This window comes from Monodelphis domestica, chromosome 1 (assembly GCF_027887165.1).
Source record: "Monodelphis domestica isolate mMonDom1 chromosome 1, mMonDom1.pri, whole genome shotgun sequence".
In the NCBI taxonomy this organism is placed as follows: domain Eukaryota; kingdom Metazoa; phylum Chordata; class Mammalia; order Didelphimorphia; family Didelphidae; genus Monodelphis; species Monodelphis domestica.
In genome coordinates, this window is record NC_077227.1 from 525,405,431 (window position 1) to 525,426,095 (window position 20,665).

Sequence of the window (20,665 nt, forward strand, 5' to 3'; positions counted from 1 at the left end):
ATTGAGGATATCATAGCACAAATGGTCATTAGTAATTTTAGCAAGTAAACTCACAAATATTTCTGACCATAGGCAAAGGCTCCTCTATGACTATCTGAATAAGAATATTGAGGCTGAAATTTAGAGAAGAAAAATCTAGCTTCTGCTGCATAGAGGCACAAATTGCCCAGTCTTTCTATAAACATGTATTTACACTTGCTAATTGCCCCCTCCAGCAGGCTTGTATCCCCTTTATGTCATCTATTACATGGTCTTCACTGTAGTGGTGAGTTCACAGGACTTGGAGTCAGAAGGCTTGGGAGTGTGTCTGACAGTGTGTACAGCCTTCTATACCAATAGTAGGGTTCTTATTAAGAATTTGTCGACTTCCGGTCAAGATGGTGGCTTAGAAGCAATGAAAGTTCAGACCTTGGAAACCCTTCCTTACCAATCGCAAACAGAGTGCTCCTAGGACACCGAAATTCAAGCTGAACAACAGGATAGACCTGGGGAACCCTCCTCCTGGTCCTGGATCAAAAGGTACCACACCCCAAAAGCCAGAAACCTAGATCACTTGGATCTAAGGGGTAGATAGAAGGAAAGTCCCAGGACCCATCCCACCCAACCCAGAGTGCTGAGCCCATGGCAGCAGTGGGAACCTCAGGGCTCTGAGGACTCACCTTGAAAGCAACCTGAGCCAGTCTCCGGGGTGCCCAACACAGACGGCAGGGAAACAGAGAGAAGGGGGAAGCCTGTAGCCTTCTGGCTGGGTCCTTCCATCTGAGTCTCAAGGGAGGTCCCAACTTTAGGGCACCAGCTGAACTCAATCCCATCAGGAGCCCTCAGAGCTACTGAAAGGACAGAAAACTCAGGGCTGGCAAAGGGGTTGCACAGAAAAGCTTACCTTGAAAGTATCAACACAGACTGTGGAGGAGGAGGTTGTTTTTTTTTCTTCCTTTTTTTGGCTCAGGGATCATTCCGCCCACACCACCTGAACCTAATCCCATCAGGAGCCCTCAGAGCTTCTGAAAGAACAAAAACCTCAGGGCCAGTGAAGGGCTTACCTTGAAAACAACCCGGGCCAGTCTCCAGGCATTTAACACAGATTGTGGAGGAGGAGGTTTTTTGCTTCAGGGCTCATTCTGCCCAAACCAGGTGAACCTAATCCCATCAGGAGCCTTCAGAGCCCAGGCAAACCATGACCCCTCCACCCTTAGAGAGCAGGGTCTTCTGAAAGAACCAGCTGAACCTAATCCCATCAGGAGCCCTCAGAGCCCAGGGAGGCCACGCACCTCCCCCCCTTAGAGAGCAGGGTCTTCTGAAAAAACAGAAAGCTAGAGGCAAAGTCAAGATGGCAGCCTAGAAGGAGCATAGACCTGACAGCCTGGCTTTGGAGATCCTCCATATTTGCTCCAGCCGTCCAGGAAGTTTAAAACTCAGAGTAAACCCAGCCCAACTAAGCTGAACTCAATCCCATCAAAAGTCTCCAGAGGACAGGGAAGCTCAAACCCCCAACAACCCTCCCCCAGAGATTACACCAAGAGATCTTCTGTTAAAGCTCCAAGAGGGGAGACTGATAGAAGTCCCCAAAAAACAAAAAAATGAGAGGAACAAGAGCACAGACAAATACAGAGAGGAAAGAAGGGGTGAATTTGAACAAACAACAGAAACAGAAGAAAGAAACTACAATAGACAGCTACTACTCAGCAAATGGAACAGAGGGGGAGAGATCAGCAAATGATAAACCAGACATCCCAGTGAATTGCATCTAGGCTGTGGAAGAACTCAAAACACAACTAGGAGAGGCTGAAGAGAATTGGGAAAAGAACTTAAAAATTAAGATAAGTCATCTGGAAACAGAGGCACTTAAACTAAAACAAGAAAATAGTGTCCTGAAAGCCAAAATCATCCAGCTGGAAAATGAGGCAAAGGAGATGAAAGATGAGGCAAAGGAGATGAAAGACGAGGTAAAGAGGATGAAAGACAATCTTCAAAGAAAATCAGACCAGAAGGAAAAAGACGACCAAAAAGCCAGTGATGAAATCCAATCTTTAAGAACCAGAGTAAAACACCTAGAATCAAGTGACCTCACAAGGCAGCAGGACACTATGAAACAAAACAAAAAGAATGAAAAAATGAGGAATATGTGAAACATCTCATTCACAAAACAGACGATTTAGAAAATCGTTCAAGAAGAGACAATTTAAGAATAATTGGACTACCAGAAGACCATGACAAAAAAAAGCCTGGACATAATACTAGAGGAAATTATCCAGGAAAACTGTCCTGAGATCCTAGAACAAGAGGGGAAAGTGGAGATTGAAAGAATCCACAGATCACCCCCCTGTATTTAATCCCCAACTGACAACACCAAGAAATGTTATAGCCAAATTCAAAAACAATCAGATGGAAGAACAGATATTACAAGCTGCCAAGAAGAAACCATTCAGATACCATGGAAACACGGTGAGGATAACACAGGATCTGTCTGCATCCACACTGAAGGACCGAAAGGCATGAAATATGATATTCTGGAAAGCAAGGGAAGTAGGTCTACAGCCAAGAATAAAATACCCATCAAAACTGACTATATTCTTACAGGGGAAAGTATGGTCATTTAACACAACAGAAGAGTTCTAAGCATTCATAAATAAAAGACCAGACCTGAACAGAAAATTTGAAGTCCAACCACAGAACTCAAGAGAATCATCAAAAGGTAATTAAAAAAGAGGGGAAAAAACAACAACAACAACAACAAATTTTTAAGAGACTCAATAAATTAAAATGATATGTATCCCTATAAGAAAAGAGGTCATTGGCAACTCTTAAAAACTGTTGCTATCACCTGAGCAGCTAGAAGAACTACACTCAGAGGGAACAGTGACAAACTGTATAGGATGAAAGGACAAGACATAAATAGGTATATAGATATATGCATGCATAAATACATATACATGTGTATGTATATATATATATATATGACTAAAGCTAGAAAAGAAAAGAGGTTATGACTAAAAGAAATGGGAAAAGAAACAAATGGGGGTAAATTTATATGTCACAAAGAAGCTCATGGCGGGAGGGGGGAGAACATCGATACACTCGAAGGGTAAAGAGGTTGGATATACGAAATACTCAACTCTTACGTACTTTGAAACTGACCCAAAGAGGGAAGAACAATCCAATCCATTGGGGAAGAGAATAGATTTGCGCCCTTTAGGGGAGTAGAAGGGTAAAAAACAGACTGGTGGGGAGGGAAGCAGTACAAGGGAGGGAGAGGGTGGGGGGAAATTTTAAAACGACTACAGGGGAAAATAAGGGAGGGAATAAGAAGGGAGGGGGATAGAAAGGGAAGTACAAGGGGGACTGATTTAAAGTAAATCAGTGGACTAAAAGGTAGAGCTAAAGAAGAAAGGTTAGAATTAGGGAAGGATATCAAAATGCCAGGGAGTCCACAAGTGACAGTCATAACTTTGAACATGAATCGGATGAACTTACCCATAAAACATAGACGAATAGCAGAATGGATTAGAATCCAAAACCATACCATATGTTGTCTTCAAGAAACACACATGAGGCAGGTAGACACCCACCAGGTCAGAATTAAAGGATGGAGTAAGACCTTCTGGGCCTCAACTGACAGAAAGAAGGCAGGAGTGGCAATCATGATATCTGATAAAGCCAAAGCAAAAATAGACCTGATCAAAAGGGATAGGAAAGGTAATTATATTTTGTTAAAAGGGACTTTAGATAATGAGGAAATATCACTAATCAACATGTATGCACCAAATAATATAGCACCCAAATTTCTAATGGAGAACCTAGGAGAAGTGAAGGAAGAAATAGACAGTAAAACCATATTAGTGGGAGACTTGAATCAACCATTATCAAATTTAGATAAATCAAATAAAAAAATAAATAAGAAAGAGGTAAAAGAAGTGAAGGAAATCTTAGAAAAATTAGAATTAATAGACATATGGAGAAAAATAAATAGGGACAAAAAGAAATACACCTTCTTTTCAGCACCACATGGCACATTCACAAAGATTGACCATACATTAGGTCACAGAAACATGGCATACAAATGCAGAAAAGCAGAAATAATAAATGCAGCCTTTTCAGACCACAAGGCAATAAAAATAATGATCAGTAATGGTACATGGAAAACCAAATCAAAAACGAATTGGAAATTAAACAATATGATACTCCAAAATCATTTAGTTAGAGAAGAAATCATAGAAACAATTAATAATTTCATCATCGAGGAAAATGACAATGGCGAGACATCCTTTCAAACCTTTTGGGATGCAGCCAAAGCAGTAATCAGATGTAAATTCATATGCCTGAGTGCATATATTAACAAACTAGGGAGAGCAGAGATCAATCAATTGGAAATGCAATTAAAAAACTCAAAAGCGATCAAATTAAAACCCCCCAGCAGAAAACCAAACTAGAAATCTTAAAAATTAAGGGAGAAATTAATAAAATCAAAAGTTAAAGAACTATTGATTTAATAAATAAGACAAGAAGCTGGTACTTTGAAAAAACAAACAAAATAGACAAAGTACTGGTCAATCTAATTTAAAAAAGGAAGGAAGAAAAGCAAATTAACAGCATCAAAGATGAAAAGGGGGACATCACCTCTGATGAAGAGGAAATTAAGGCAATCATTAAAAATTACTTTGCCCAATTATATGGCAATAAATACACTAATTTAGGTGATATGGATGAATATATACAAAAATACAAACTGCCTAGACTAACAGAAGAAGAAATAGAATTCTTAAATAATCCCATATCAGAAAAAGAAATCCAACAGACCATCAAAGAACTCCCTAAGAAAAAATCCCCAGGGCCCGAAGGATTCACAAGTGAATTCTATCAAACATTCAGAGAATAGTTAATCCCAATGCTATACAAACTATTTGACATAATAAGCAAAGAGGGAATTCTACCAAACTCCTTTCATGACACAAACATGGTACTGATTCCAAAACCAGGCAGGTCAAAAACAGAAAAAGAAAATTATAGACCAATCTCCCTAATGAATATAGATGCAAAAATCTTAAATAGGATACTAGCAAAAAGACTCCAGCAAGTGATCAGAAGGGTCATCCACCATGATCAAGTAGGATTTATACCACGGATGCAGGGCTGGTTCAATATTAGGAAAACCATCCACATAATCGACCACATCAACAAGCAAACCAACAAGAACCACATGATTATCTCAATAGACGCAGAAAAAGCCTTTGATAAAATACAACACCCATTCCTATTAAAAACACTAGAAAGCATAGGAATAGAAGGGTAGTTCCTAAAAATAATAAACAGTATATATCTAAAACCATCAGCTAATATCATCTGCAATGGGGATAAACTAGATGCATTCCCAATAAGATCAGGAGTGAAACAAGGATGCCCATTATCACCTCTACTATTTGACATTGTATTAGAAACACTAGCAGTAGCAATTAGAGAAGAAAAAGAAATTGAAGGCACCAAAATAGGCAAGGAGGAGACCATGTTATCATTCTTTGCAGATGACATGATGGTCTACTTAAAGAATCCTAGAGATTCAACCAAAAAGCTAATTGAAATAATCCACAACTTTAGCAAAGTTGCAGGATACAAAATAAACCCGCATAAGTCATCAGCGTTTCTATATATCTCCAACCCAGCTCAGCAGCAAAAACTAGAAAGAGAAATCCCATTCAAAGTCACCTCAGACAAAATAAAATACCTAGGAATCTATCTCCCAAGACAAACACAGGAACTATATGAACACAACTACAAAACACTCGGCACACAACTAAAACTAGACTTGAGCAATTGGAAAAACATTAACTGCTCATGGATAGGACGAGCCAATATAATAAAAATGACCATCCTACCCAAACTTATTTATCTATTTAGTGCCATACCCATGGAACTCCCAAAAATTTTTTTTACTGATTTAGAAAAAAACATAACAAAGTTCATTTGGAAGAACAAAAGATCAAGGATATCCAGGGAAATAATGAAAAAAAAATACAAAGGAAGAGGGCCTTGCAGTCCCAGATCTCAGACTATATTATAAAGCAGCGGTCACCAAAACAATCTGGTACTGGCTAAGAGACAGAAAGGAGGATCAGTGGAATAGACTGGGGGCAAGCGACCTCAGCAAGACAGTATAAGATAAACCCAAAGATCCCAGCTTTGGGGACAAAAATCCACTATTCGATAAAAACTGCTGGAAAAATTGGAAGACAGTGTGGGAGAGATTAGGAATTAATCAATACCTCACACCCTACACCAAGATAAATTCAAAATGGGTGAATGACTTAAACATAAAGAAGGAAACCATAAGTAAATTGGGTAAATACAGAATAGTATACATGTCAGACCTTTGGGAGGGGAAAGACTTTAAAATCAAGCAAGACATAGAAAGAATCACAAAATGTAAAATAAATAATTTCAGCTACATCAAATTAAAAAGCTTTTGTACAAACAAAACCAATGTAACTAAAATCAGAAGGAAAACAACAAATCAGGAAAAAATCTTCATAAAAACCTCTGACAAAGGCTTAATTAATTACTCAAATTTATAAAGAGCTAAATCAATTGTACAAAAAACCAAGCCATTCTCCAACTGATAAATGGGCAAGGAACATGGATAGGCAGTTTTCAGATAAAGAAATCAAAACTATTAATAAGCACATGAAGAAGTATTCTAAATCTCTTATAATCAGAGAGATGCAAATCAAAACAACTCTGAGGTATCACCTCACACCTAGCATATTGGCTAACATGATAACAAAGGAAAGTAATGAATGCTGGAGGGGATGTGGCAAAGTAGGGACATTAATTCATTGCTGGTGGAGTTGTGAACTGATCCAGCCATTCTGGAGGGCAATTTGGAACTATGCCCAAAGGGTGATAAAAGAATGTCTGACCTTTGATCCAACCATAGCACTGCTGGGCTTGTACCCCAAAGAGATAATGGACAAAAAGACTTGTACAAGAATATTCATAGCTGCGCTCTTTGTGGTGGCCAAAAATTGGAAAATGAGGGGATGTCCATCAATTGGGGAATGGCTGAACAAATTGTGGTATATGTTGGTGATGGAATACTATTGTGCAAAAAGGAATAATAAAGTGGAGGAATTCCATGGAGCCTGGAACGACCTCCAGGAAGTGATACAGAGCGAGAGGATTAGAACCAGGAGAACATTGTACACAGAGACTAATACACTGTGGTATAATCGAACGTAATGGACTTCTCCATTAGTGGCGGTATAATGTCCCTGAGCAATCTGCAGGGATCTAGGAGAAAAAACACTATTCATAAGCAGAGGACAAACTGTGGGAGTAGAAACACCGAGGAAAAGCAACTGCCTGACTACAGCGGTTGAGGGGACATGACAGAGGAGAGACTCTAAACGAATACTCTAATGCAAATATTAACAACATGGCAATGGGTTCGAATCAAGAACACATGTGATACCCAGTGGAATCACGCATCGGCTATGGGGGTGGGGGCGAGGAAAAGAAAATGATCTTTGTCTTTAATGAATAATGCATGGAAATGATCAAATAAAATATTAGAAAATTAAAAAAATAAAAATAAAATAAAAAAGCAATCTGTATTAAATTTAAAAAAAAGAATTTGTCACATTAGGAATTCAGGAAGCATTCGTTATTGATGATGATAACCCCATGATTGATTTTTATAGTGATTTAATAGTTCATATTTTGTATCTTCTCTTTCATCTTTTATGCCTCTTTTTCCTGCTAGCCCCAGGGAGAGGAGGGAGAAGCATTTCCTTATCTTATCTGCAGGATCCTATTTCTTATATTGCCTTTTTAGAAATGTGGCACTGGTTGGTATGAAAAAAACAAATAAAAAATCTCTAGAAATGATTACACTACCTTACATATAGTTTCCCCCTTCACAAAATGAAATGTTTCATTAGATAGTCTCTAAGGTTTCTTCTTCTGAGACGGTTGGGTTGCAGGGTAGAGTGTTGGGCCTGATGTCAAGAAGCCCTGATTTCAAATCTGTCCTCAGATCCTTACTTCCTAGCTGCATGGTCCGGAGCAAGTTACTTAACCTCTATTTAACTTAATCCACCAAAGAAGGAAATGGCAAACCACACCATTACCTTTGCCAAGAAAATCCCATATGGAGTTGGATGTGACTGAACAAAAACATGAAGGTTTCTTCTAGATCTAACAGTCTATAAATCCATGGTTTTCTAACTGTGTAGTATCTAATATGGCACATAATGACCTTTATAATCAGGGAAGAATGCAATGGTCTAAAAACCCAAGGCATCTTTGCACAGTTGTAGGAAGAGGGGAAGAATTACTCTAATTCCACTGAACATATTGATGCAAACATGTAAGGAGGGAGAATGTGAGGGTCTTTAACTTTTCGATTGTTCTTGGCAAATATACTAGAATGGTTTGCCATTTCCTTCTCCAGCTTATTTGACAGATGAGGAAACTGAAACAAACCAGGTTAAGTGACTTGCCCACAGTCATACATCTAGGAAGGGAATGAGGTCAAATTTGATTTTCAGTTTTCCTGACTCCAAGACCAGCACTCTATTCACCATAAAACCCAGTTGCCTCAGAATAATACTAGTTTAAAAAAAAAAAAAAAGATGGGATTTCTGCTGAAAGTTATGGCTGACTCCCTCACTCAATGTTGCAGTTAATTAAAAAACGAATGTCAATAACATTTCATTATTAATATTTTACTTAAACTGATTACATAGATTACTTAAGCTGATTACATAGATAAGTATTCTGAGAGGTGATTTAAAGAAAATTATTAATTTACATCTTAATCAATAGCCTGGCTTCTTTTATGCTGGGAACAACTTTCTGCTTTTCACTTCTTTAACTTTTTTTTTAAGGAGGTTCATTTCTAGTCCCCCTTTGAGTTCAAGTGAAACAAGAAGATAATCAAATAGATGGTTACAATTATTTTTCAAAAATAACTCAAAGTTCAAGAAGTTTTGATGTTGTTGATGTTGTTGCTATTAGTTTTGACAATTCTTGTGAGTGTTCTAGATGCTCTGTGCAACAGTGGCTTGATTTGAGAGGTTCCATCTAAGAGTTACCAAATAATTTAGTGAATGTAGCAGGCAACGAAAAATAGAAAACAACTCTGACTCTTCACTGAGAGAGCTAACCGGGATGCAGATTAGCCCAAAGTATTCAAATCCTCATATGCTTGCTTTATAGTACTCATCCCATTCACCCCCTGTAATCTACTAGGATTTAAGGATGAAAGAGTTTATATCTTGAATAATAATAATAATAATGACTATACCTTGGGCATACATGGCAAATGGTCAATGAACTAGACTCATAATTAAAAGAAGAACTGGATGGTTCTCTTTAGGAAATTAAAAATTCTTTTAATAACCCCATTCTCCTCTTTGACATAAATTCCATTTTCTTCAGTACTAGTATTATTCTGGGGCATCTAGGTATTATAGTGAAAATTCGAGAGCTAGAACTGGAATCTGGAAGACTGGAATTCATCTGACCTCATTCACTTGCTAGATGTGTGACCCTGGGCAAGTCGCTTAATCCTGTTTGCTTCAGTTTCCTTATCTGTAAGTAGGAGAAAAAAACAGCAAACCACTCCAGCATATTTGCCAAGTACGCCCCAAATGGGATCATGAAAAGTCAGATATGACTAAATGACTAAAATGATTAAATTATTCTGTGTTGTATGATTATGTCACAGGAGAACACAGTCTCTAAAGAATTGCAGTTAAGGAACACCAAGAGGGCAAAGTGCACAGCAGCAAAAACAGATTGCAACACATTTGAAAAGAGGAATTATGCAGCAAAAGTTGTGTAAAGGGTATTACCAGAGAAATGTATAATTAGAAAATAAAAATGGCCTAGTTGCATGGCAAGAGCAAAAGATAAATGATATTTCAGAAGAGAGATAGGATCACACAAAATAATGCTATATGTGATTGTGAAAGGAAGTCGCAAACTCTTATTTGAAAAATAGAAAGTTGTTCCCAGCAGAAAAGAAATCATACTACCAATTAGGATGTATTTCTAAGTCAGTCTCTCAAGTAGCTATGGATATTGTTGAAGAAGCTTGATTTTAATCTGAATCTACAAGATGAAAATAACCATATCTCATGTAAATAAGGCACTCACTTGTCCAAAGGAGAGGTCCTGGTTTTATCTCTAGTTGACCCATGTACATATTCAGATAACATATTTTTATGGTATCTTCCTCACAATATTCATTGGTCCTCTGGCTGCCATTTTTATTCTGCTTTTATTTTGCAACTTCATGTGATCATTGAAATACCAAGGTCTATAGTGATGCTTCTAAGATTTTATATCCTAGCCATGGGATGAAATTTCTTTTTATGCCATAGTTCATACTAAAAACATTTTTTTTTTGTAGCCTACCTCTCCTACAACTCCTAACAAGCCAGTAGTACCATTGGAGTGGGCATCGGGAGTGATGCCAAAGCCTGACCCAACCATTATAAACAAGCACATAAGGAAGTTAGTTGAGGTAAGTAGTCGAGTAACAAAACACATAGTGCATTCAAGTTCTTTAACTCTTCCAAACTTTGTCAGTTTTTAGGCATAGGAATAATTCACGGTAAAAGACATCTTTAGAATAGGCTACATCAATTTTATAGTTGCCAAGTCATGAATGACTACAAAGAGGGGGCTTTCAGACTCTGCACCCTCCCTTTCTCTTTCACAATCTCTTTTCATTTCAACTTCAATCATTCTTTCTCCTTTGCCTTCAGCTTCTCTCTATTTTCTGTGTTGAGTATTATCTTTTTTCCAAGTCACTGTCACTGGGCACTAGGTGATGACATTTGGGGCTCCAGTATTCTAGGGTTGTTTGGGAGCTAAGTGCTACTTTTACAAAAGCTTTTTTTAAGAACACATTCTAGAGAAATTTCACTGATCAACTTACCTGAATCAGAAAATGGTTGACAAGTCTCTTAATTCCCACAAGTAGAACATAAACTAGTTGAGGGCAGGGAAAACTGAGTTTTGCATTAAAAAAAAAAAAACCTTTGTCATATCCCTATGCCTAACCCAATGCCTTATAAACAGGAACTGTTTCTTATAATGTTTTTTTTAACTGAATAATTTATGCTATTTAAATGTGGGGTTTGCTGTATACAATATACCATTTGTAAAGAGAAAGAACAAGGTTCTGTATATGTTCATTCATTGTTGTTTCCTTATACCATGTTGTTTTCTAATAGCACAAGCAGCAACAGGAAAAATAGAGACATCTTTGGAATTGGAAATCATGTAATGATAAAGTATTTCGTTTTAATTGATTTTTAAATGCTCTGGAATGATAGGTTGTCTTTGGGATAAAGGGATTTTTTCCTAAATTATTTCAAATTAAAGAGAAGGCATTAATTATTGGACAATCCAAGAATATTCAGTGTTGAAAGAAAAATTTTAGTGAACATGAAATTGAGGAGAAAAAAATTTTGAAAGTGGTTCAAGAAGCAAATTTTTGATGAGGCATGCCATTAAGAGGGAGATTGGGTGGGTTTATGGACACAAAATATTTGAATGACTAGTAAAAAGATTCCACCCTAGAACACATCCTAATTAAGTACATAAGAGATACAAATGTCCACCTAATTGTAGGCACTTGAACATACATATTGAATTATTTTAATACTGGAACTTGAAGAGTTAGATGGGATTTCTTGGTAACTTGTGATATCCCTGGTCTCCAGGGGCTAACCAAACAAATAGATAAGATGTATATAGACAAAAGAACAAATGGCCATTTTTGTTAGTTTCCAAAAGTACATTTTGAAGCTCCCTGAGTTTGGGAGGTGAGCTTGCCTCTCAGCTAGGTTTCCTGTTGCCATTGGGTTGGCATTGGTAAACACACATGTTTTTACTTTGCAGTCTGTTTTTAGAAACTATGATCATGACCGTGATGGGTATATCTCCCAAGAGGACTTTGAAAGTATTGCTGCCAACTTTCCTTTCTTGGATTCCTTCTGTGTGTTGGACAAAGACCAGTGAGTTTTTTTTTAAATTTTTTATTCTGTCCCTCCCCTCATGCACCCCTAAAACATTTTAGAGACCAGAACAGATTATTTCATCCTAGTTCATGTATTTATAGCTTTATACATAACACCTTAATGAGAAAACTCAAGCTTTCACAACTGGTTTGCCACTTGTCCTTAGAATGAAGTCTCATTTAAATTGTTTTCCTCATGATGCATCTGGCTACTTCAATAGTCCTATAACTTTTATCAAAAGAGCATGGAAGGGACAGTTAGGTGACTTAGTGGATAGAGTCAGGTCTAGAGATGAGAGGTGCTAGGTTCAAATCTAGCCTCAGACACTTCCTAGTGTGTGACTCTGGACAAGTCACTTAACCCCTATTGTCTACCCTTTACCACTCTTCTGCCTTAGAGACAATACACAGGATTAACTCTAAAATAGAAAGTAAAGGTTATTTAAAACAACAATAACAGTAATAACAAAGAAGAGCTTGGGGGTGAAATTTAGATAAGCCAAAATAGGAGCAATGTCAAAAGATGTAGGAACCATTATGATCACCAACTATGTGACATCTTGGACTCATCTGTGGAACACACCTACTCAAAGTTCTGTCTGTCCTTTATAATCACAGATGGTCAAGAAATAGTGGTTAACTTTCTCATGAATTAAGGAAAATTATTTTCATTTTAAAATGATTCTTGAGAAGAAAAAAATTATTCTTGAGAAATAAAATAATTAAAGATGCCATGGGATTAGAGAGTTATTTCTTTTAGAGAAACCTCCAGTATATATTACATTTAATCCCATCAATAATTTTCTTTGTGTTGAAGAAGTCAAAAATGTTCAAAAATGTAATTTGGAACTTATTTGACATACCAAGGAAAATTTTGACATTTGGGGGGAGTATGTATTATTTTTGTTCTTATAGCTAGGATTTGCATATAACTTTAAAGTTTACAAAGGGCTTTATGTATAGTATTTTATTTTATTATTATTTTAAATAGTTTTTATGTCATGATATAGTTTGAATTTTTATATTTTCCAAATTACATATCTATACAATTTTTAATACTCTTTCTTACATTTGCAATTAACGTTCTTTCCCTCCCATCTACCCATTCTGAAATTTTGTTACAAGTGTATCTTAACTGAATCTCTAATTCATCATTTGATATTTGAAATATGAAAGTACTCATTTGATAGATGGAAGCATTAGATATTAAAATTAATAGTAAAGAAAAATACTTCATAGAGTATGTATGACTACTTAATTCATTAAATGCTTCATAGAACATAAATGTTTTTGTTCATAGTCTATTTTGAAATGAAATAGAAATCACTTGTTGTATTTCTCCCTTCCTTGGAAGGAATGGAAAATATCCCATCAGGCATGAAAACATCCCCACTACCATATCTACCAGATAAGAGAGTTGGCATAGCAGTGCCCTTGACTTGAGAGCCATAGTGGAATATTTAGTTTGACAAATCCTTCATCTTCCCTCTCTTCCCCCCCCCCCCATACCTACTACTCAAAGTGGTGCCTTAAGTGAAATTACATGGGGTTTTTTCCCCATTTTCCAGTGAGATTCCACAGCAGGCATCTCAAAATCCAGTGTTTGGGATGAGACAAGATTAGAACACATCTGTGAAAATGATAGCTGCTCCTAGAGGGATTCAATCTAGGTCTGAAAGACAGGACACAATTTTCAGTCAACCAATGCAACTGGAAAGCAGGGGTGAAGGTTTCTAGTGGAATAATTCCTGTCAAAATACCACAGAAAGTCAAATCAATAAATTCTTGTAGACTTGATGACACAGCAAGTCATAGTTTCTCTGGGGAAATGGGACCAGACTGCTTCTATGAACTTCCATATTGAAAGCCCAGACAGATATCATTCTCTCAATTCCCCTAGAGTTCCAAGTGCATTATGTATATAAGCATGAATATTAGTTTCATTTATAATTTTCTTCTCATGAAGATGGTTTGAATGGTATACAACTTTTCAGTTTTGGAAGGCTAAAAACAACAATGAATTGTCAGATTATCTTAAAAATATTAACTTAAAGATACTAACATTTATAAAAAGATTTGATTACATGGATCCTTAAAATCAGAAATCAACTAACTGAACTCTGACTTTAATTGGGTAATACATAATAGAATTAATTATAGCTAATATATGATATGTTTAATCAAGTAAATATTCATCATTAATATGTAATTAATATAAACACATATATGTATATATCTAATCAACTTCAAACACATAATTATGGTAATATTACTATATAATATAAATATAGATAATATTTTATATGTATATATAATTAATTTTATGTACAGATGTATTTTATATAATTATATGCATATATAGTTGTAAATATAGTAATGTCATTACTATATTGCAAATTATAGTAATAAAAAACAAATCTCAGTTGATATGAAAGCCAACAGTACATTATCACATGATCATACTAAGCTAAATGCAACAAATATTTATTAAGCATCTCCTTTGTGCTAAGAACTATATTAGAATCTGAGGATACTCTTCAGAGCTCTTTAATAGATTTGGGAATTATCTTCATAAAAGTGAAACCAGGAGAATGGATGAATCCTCTAAGGCAGAATGACAGAACAAGGAGAAAAGAGGTGTGAAACTGAATCCCTCACACTTACAGAGTAGGGTGAAGAAATGAAATAGGAACTGCATATAGGATGGTCCAAGACATAGCACAACTAGGATAGTTTAATATCACAGGAACCCTGTGAGAAAAGCTCCAAGAACTTGTGGGCTGGTCAGTGGGGTTGAGTGCTGAGAAGTGAAAAAGAATGAGGACTCAAAGACCATTAGGTTTGATGAGTAAGAGGTCATTTGGGAGCAATCGTAACGGTTTAGGCTGAGTTGTGTGGTCAGTAGTCAGATTGAAAGGGATTTACTGGAGATCAGTTGATGAAGAAATGAAGATAAAGATTTGATAGTAAGGAAGAAGAAATAAACTGGCAGCTATCCAAGGGTGTTGTGAGACTCCGAAAGGATAATAGATATAAAAAGGCTTTGAAGATCTTAAGGCTAATTTCATTTATTATCATTATCATCATGGTGATGACTACATTTCATTTTCTGAGCTTTCTATTGTACTTATGCTGAACTCAAGTGATGTTTATAAGACAACACAGAGATGTGTTAGCAAATGTATTACATTTGGATAGACAAAATGTATTTTAGACTACATATAAATATAATTTTTTAAGTTTAATCTGCATAATTAAAACTTTCTCAAGCCTAGACATTGAAAATTGTCAACAAATCAAACCAAGATTTGTACTGTTTGCCAACTTAATGAGGTGTAAATTTTTGTGCTGAAAATTTAATAATTGGATTTTCAAGCTCCTTAGAGCTGACTAGGAAGCTAGGTATTAGGTTGGATAAAGCAGAGGACCTAGAGTTGGGACAGACCTGAGTTTGAATATGGTTTCAGACACTTATTAACAAAGTGGACAAGTCTTTTAACCTCTGCTTGCCTTTTTTTCTTCACCTATAAAATGAAAGTAATAATAACACCTACCTTCCTTGATTTTTGGGATGTTCAAAAAAGATAATATTTGTAAAGTACTTAATATAGTGCCTGGCACAGAGTAGGTACTTAATAATTGTTTTTTTTTCATTTCTTCCAGAATACAATGTATAATTAGAAAAATTTGGACCCCATCTCCCAGAATTCTTTTCTTGTCCCAAGAATCCTTTTCCCTTTCTATTTATGTATGTTCTTGCATTGTTGTATATAAGTTTTGGTGACTCCTCCCTTGGACTCTTCTCTTTTTTTCACTTGTGAGGCTGGGTGAGCTCTCCCTGTTTCTCTAGCTTTTAGTTTCCTTTTGTTTCAAGTTAAATATTAATAAATCTTATTAAATAGAATACTTGGAGTATTGGATATTATTTTTTAAAATCTACAACCCCTAGTTGAGTGCACAGAAGCTATTATGGAAAGAGATTGAACAGTCATTAGTGGATGAGAAAAAGGAGGTAGGAATTAATTTTTCTTTGTGATATTGTCAGTGAAGGGAAGAAGAGAAAAAGAGGCCACTACAGTTAAGTAAAAGGTGTTTTACTTGGGAAAGGTGTTGGATTCTTTGTTGTAAGAATAGAGTAGAACTGACCATGTTTTCAAGCAGAGTAGTCTGTGTAGTGGGAGAAATTTAAGATGCATAAGGGATGGGATGGATTAAGCATGAAGGAGATGGAAAGTCATAGAATCAAAAAAGTAGACGCTCGAGTTAGCCTTGGATAGGAGAACAGAGAGCTGGAAAGGAGAAGAGGATGAGAAATACAAAAATGCTAAGGAAGATGTAGCTACAGAGATACTATGTAGCAGAAAAAGAGGGAGGATGGACAATTTATTTTGATAACCTTATTTTCAGTAAATATATGTGGTCATATGTGTCTGCTAAGAGGAGAGCAAAGGAGACAGTAGGCCTTGGGAATTACATGCAATTGCTTACAAAAGCATCTGAGACTTGTGTAGGGGAAGCAATAGGAATCCATAATGAACGAAAAAAGATTCCAAGGACTAGTAAGGTGCCAGTGAAAGTAAGAATGAACAAATGTGTGATGGACTGATTAGCACACTCATCTATTTACTTTATGAGTCTCACTACCCTGAGGCCCCAAATGCCATGATCTACGTGTGGAAACCCAAGAACCCTACAGAGTTGGTATAACTATTTGGAATCTGAAAAGCTCTTTCACATTTGTTGGATTCACTTGTGAATACACATAACTGTTTTAATCTTTATAAAAAGTGCTATGCATGTATATGTCATATCTTTGTGAGCCACTGCCTTCTCAGGTTTTTTCAGGAGAGTGATCCTGCTCCCAAATGTTCTCAATCACCAGGGACAGGAAGGAAATGAATGGAAATATAGCCCCAGAGCAGAACAAAGATGAAGACTTAAATTGTGAGTGTTATATTAATAGAATCCCTCCTTTCTCTTATTTGCTTAACAGGGATGGCCTAATTAGTAAAGATGAGATGATGGCTTATTTCCTGAGAGCTAAATCCCAACTCCAGTGTAAAATGGGACCAGGTTTTGTCCATAATTTTCAAGAGGTGAACTATCTCAAGCCAACCTTCTGTGAACATTGTGCAGGATTTGTAAGTTTTGAAAACAAAATTTGTTTTGTTTTCCCATTTGTGTGTATATTTCTATCTCTCGACCTGTCCTTCATTCCATCTCTCAGTCTCTGTCTCTCCCTCTACCCCTCCTCTCTGTAATAATTTGCTTTGTAGTCTGGGGAATTTAGAGAAAACAGAAAAATGTTATTTTAAAATATTTACTTTCAATTTTCAAAATTTAAGTCATTAGACTTGACAAAAGTATAAATTACAAATAACTTAGGTACCAAAGCAAGATCATACAGTTTAGATGTGTGCTTCTGAAGAATGTAACTTACAAAGTCAGGTCAGCCATGTAAAGTTTGCCTATGGAAGCATAGTGGTTTCCCTATAAATCTTGACTGCAGAGACATGCACCAGCATGTCCCTACACTACTGTAGAAACTCTAGTTTCTGCCTATTATCCCTACAATCAAATAGAAACTCTTTCACTTGGCACAATCTCTCCAGTCTGGTGATACATCACTTCCCTCATGGACACTATATTTCAGCTCAACTGGCCTACTTGCTATTTCTCATACCTCAAGCCTTTGTACAGGTACTGTGATTATCCCCACTTTACAGATGAGGAAACTGAGAGACACAGAGGTTAAGTGACTTTCTTGGGATCTCAAAGCTAATTAGTGCCAAGGTCTTCCTTGATAAAATTCCCAATCCACATCCACCTAGCTACTTCTAATTTCCAGTCTGATGTTCTTTCCATGGGCCTTTTAGTCATCCAGGGCAAATGGTTTTAGAATAGGAGGGAGCATGGTGGACCTTCACAGTGTTCATCTTGCAGTCCTGGAACCTGAATGTGAATGCCAATTTGACTACTCACTTCCTCTGTGACCTTGAACAAACTGGACCTTAATTTTGTCATCAGCAAAATGAAATGGGCTAGACAACCTTGGAGTCCTTTCCCACTCCAGGTCTATGATTCTAGGATTGGTTCATGGATTCCTTTCTGACTGAATGATATGGACAAAGTAGGTACACCCAACCCAAATTCATATGTTTCACTTGATCAGTACTACCTGGAGCTAAGGTACTCAGGGAAAATATACTCCCTAAATCAGTGCTGAATGTGCCTACTGATTAAATGGCAGAGAGAAATGCAAATGGAGGAAAGAGAAGAATAGCTTTCCATCTATAAAATGAAGAGGCTAATTACTTTATCTCTAGCATCCCTTCTAGCTGTGTTTTCTAGAAGTCTAGGACCCTCTCTTCTCCTTGAACTTCTTCCTTTATGCAGGGAAAAGGAGGAGGGGGAAAACTCATTCTTCATTATGTTCTCGAGAATCGGGGAAGGGAAGAGCTCCCCAGATTCTTAACAAGCACCCGGCAAGACTGAGCTGGGACAGTGCTGGCTGTCCACAGAATACTAAGCACAAAGTGGCTCAAGTTGATCCTAAATATAGAATAATGCTTTCCAAGCAGGCTCTATATTTAGAAAGTCACATGTCTTCAGCATGAGTTTGTTTAGCAGCTGATTTACAGGCAAGTGTCTTTATCGAGTTCTAAAGCTGCAAAAGAAGACCATTGGGTGATGACTATAACTGTGGCTTGCATATTGCAAAGCAGGTCCAGCCTTTGGCAAAATTAGGAAGTGAGATTAATTCAGTATAATTTAATAAGAAGAACTCTGAGCCTTGTCAAGAGGTCATTGTTCTGGATGTATCTTTGCCATCACTAAGCTGAGAAACTTGCCTCGTCTCTTACTTTTTTCACTTATACAATGAGAAGATTGGAGTATATGGAGTCCAAATTACCTTTCAGCTCTAACACTTAATCATAATTGCTGTGTTTCTGAGTACTAAGAAGACTTTTATGAGCCAAAAGAATGATTTTTTAATCATGGAATATTAGGTGTTGGGTAAGATCATTTTGGGAAGAAATTTTCCTCATGTTCTCAAATTATACTGCTAAAAACAATTGATTAAATTATCTTTGGGGTTAAAATAATTGGAAATATCAGCTAAATTATGTATGGGGTATTTGGGAAGGACTAGCACTTCTGGTGTGAGAGTTTGTCAAGCCCTTTTCAGGGATGTCCATTCACCTTTGGTGTCTATCTGCCACTCAACTCTCACCTGTGACTCCAAGAAGCTGCAGCATGTACAGCAGCCACACTTTGATAAAACTGTCTTGACAGACTGACTAAACCAGGTTAAAGATAACTAGTGGACCTCAAATTGTCAATGAGTTAAGAGGATGTCAGCCCTCAAGAACAAGAAGTCTTCCTCCAGTAGAATGGACAAATGAGAAAAATCTGTTCCAATTGCCATAAAGGCAGCTGAAGCAGGAGCTATGGGGCATCTAGAGCTTGGTGAGACATGGAAGATACCAAGGTCACTCACTGCATTCAAGGCCATTTCCAGTCTTGCCACTGGAATTCAATGATTCTACGAGAGAGGGAGGCTGACAACTTTGTGCAATTCTGCCTCACTTAAATCCGATTCAAAAGCAAGTCAAATCACCACCTCCTGATGTCATTGTTCCTCTTTGAAAAAAATGAAGTATGAAAAAGACTATGTACAAACACTATTATAAGTCGTCTTGGGGAGGGAAAGAATAATAGATAAAAACCACCTAAGGTATAGTCTCTGACTTCCTATGGCATCTAGCTGATGCCATACCTATGCAAAGAGATACTTATGCATAAAAGATTTAAATCAAGAAGAAAACTTGGGGGTACTATTGATCAGTACTCTTGTTTAACAAATGAAGGAAAGGACACAAAAAAGAGACTCACTGATTTCTAGAGTATTAAAAAAAAACAAGAAAGTTAGAGTTCATACCTAGTTCTTTTTATTTGAAATCTAGGGTGCTTTACTCTAAACAGTAGTTCTCAGACATTTGGGGTTTTAGGTATAGGGTGCTCAGGGAGGGGTAGTATCTCTGGTATGGAGGGCTTGTCATGCCCTCCTAGGGCAGCTCTCCAGCCTCTGACCCCCACCTGACACCCAGCTCTCACTTGTGGCTCCCAGTAGCTGCTAGCATGTGGCAGCGCCCACACCCCGGGCAACGGCTTCGACAGGCCGGCTAAACCTTGTGAGGGTAGCCATCGGGTCGTCGACCCATGGTGAACCAGGGCTTTGCTCACCCAGCATGTGAAGACTGCTTTGATGGAACAGGCGGAAGGAACCAATAAGAAGGTTCAATGGCTGAGATGGCGACGCAGCAAAGCACTGTGGAGTGCTTAGGGCATGTTGGAGCACAAAAGACAACACGGCCATCCAATGCAGCTGAGGAAGTCTCCAGACGTAACAATTTTTCATGCCAATGGACCTAGGCTTCCAACGCCTAGAGAGTGGGACTGTCTCTGTGCATCGACTTTTCCACTTAAATCTCTTTCACGCACAAGTATCTTTGTGCACATTCATCTATCCTGACCCCGTCCACCCTCTTCAAGACCTGTGGCGATGGGGGAGTGGCGACACAACAGGTGCAGGTGACCACTGGCAGTTGTAGTCACGATCCTGCACGCAGGCGGCCC

At 37.4% G+C, this 20,665-nt stretch overlaps 1 protein-coding gene across 8 annotated transcripts in view; it reads left to right on the forward strand.

Annotated features, from left to right (window-relative positions):
• RASGRP3 (RAS guanyl releasing protein 3) overlaps positions 1-20,665 on the forward strand; it is a 155,254-nt gene that overhangs the window by 111,321 nt on the left and 23,268 nt on the right. For all 8 annotated transcript variants that reach the window (XM_007476066.3, XM_056813263.1, XM_056813266.1 and 5 more), the window contains 3 exons: positions 10,409-10,522; positions 11,908-12,023; positions 17,019-17,166. In XM_007476066.3, the coding sequence (XP_007476128.1) occupies positions 10,409-10,522; positions 11,908-12,023; positions 17,019-17,166 (378 nt within the window). The remainder of the gene's footprint in view (positions 1-10,408; positions 10,523-11,907; positions 12,024-17,018; positions 17,167-20,665) is intronic.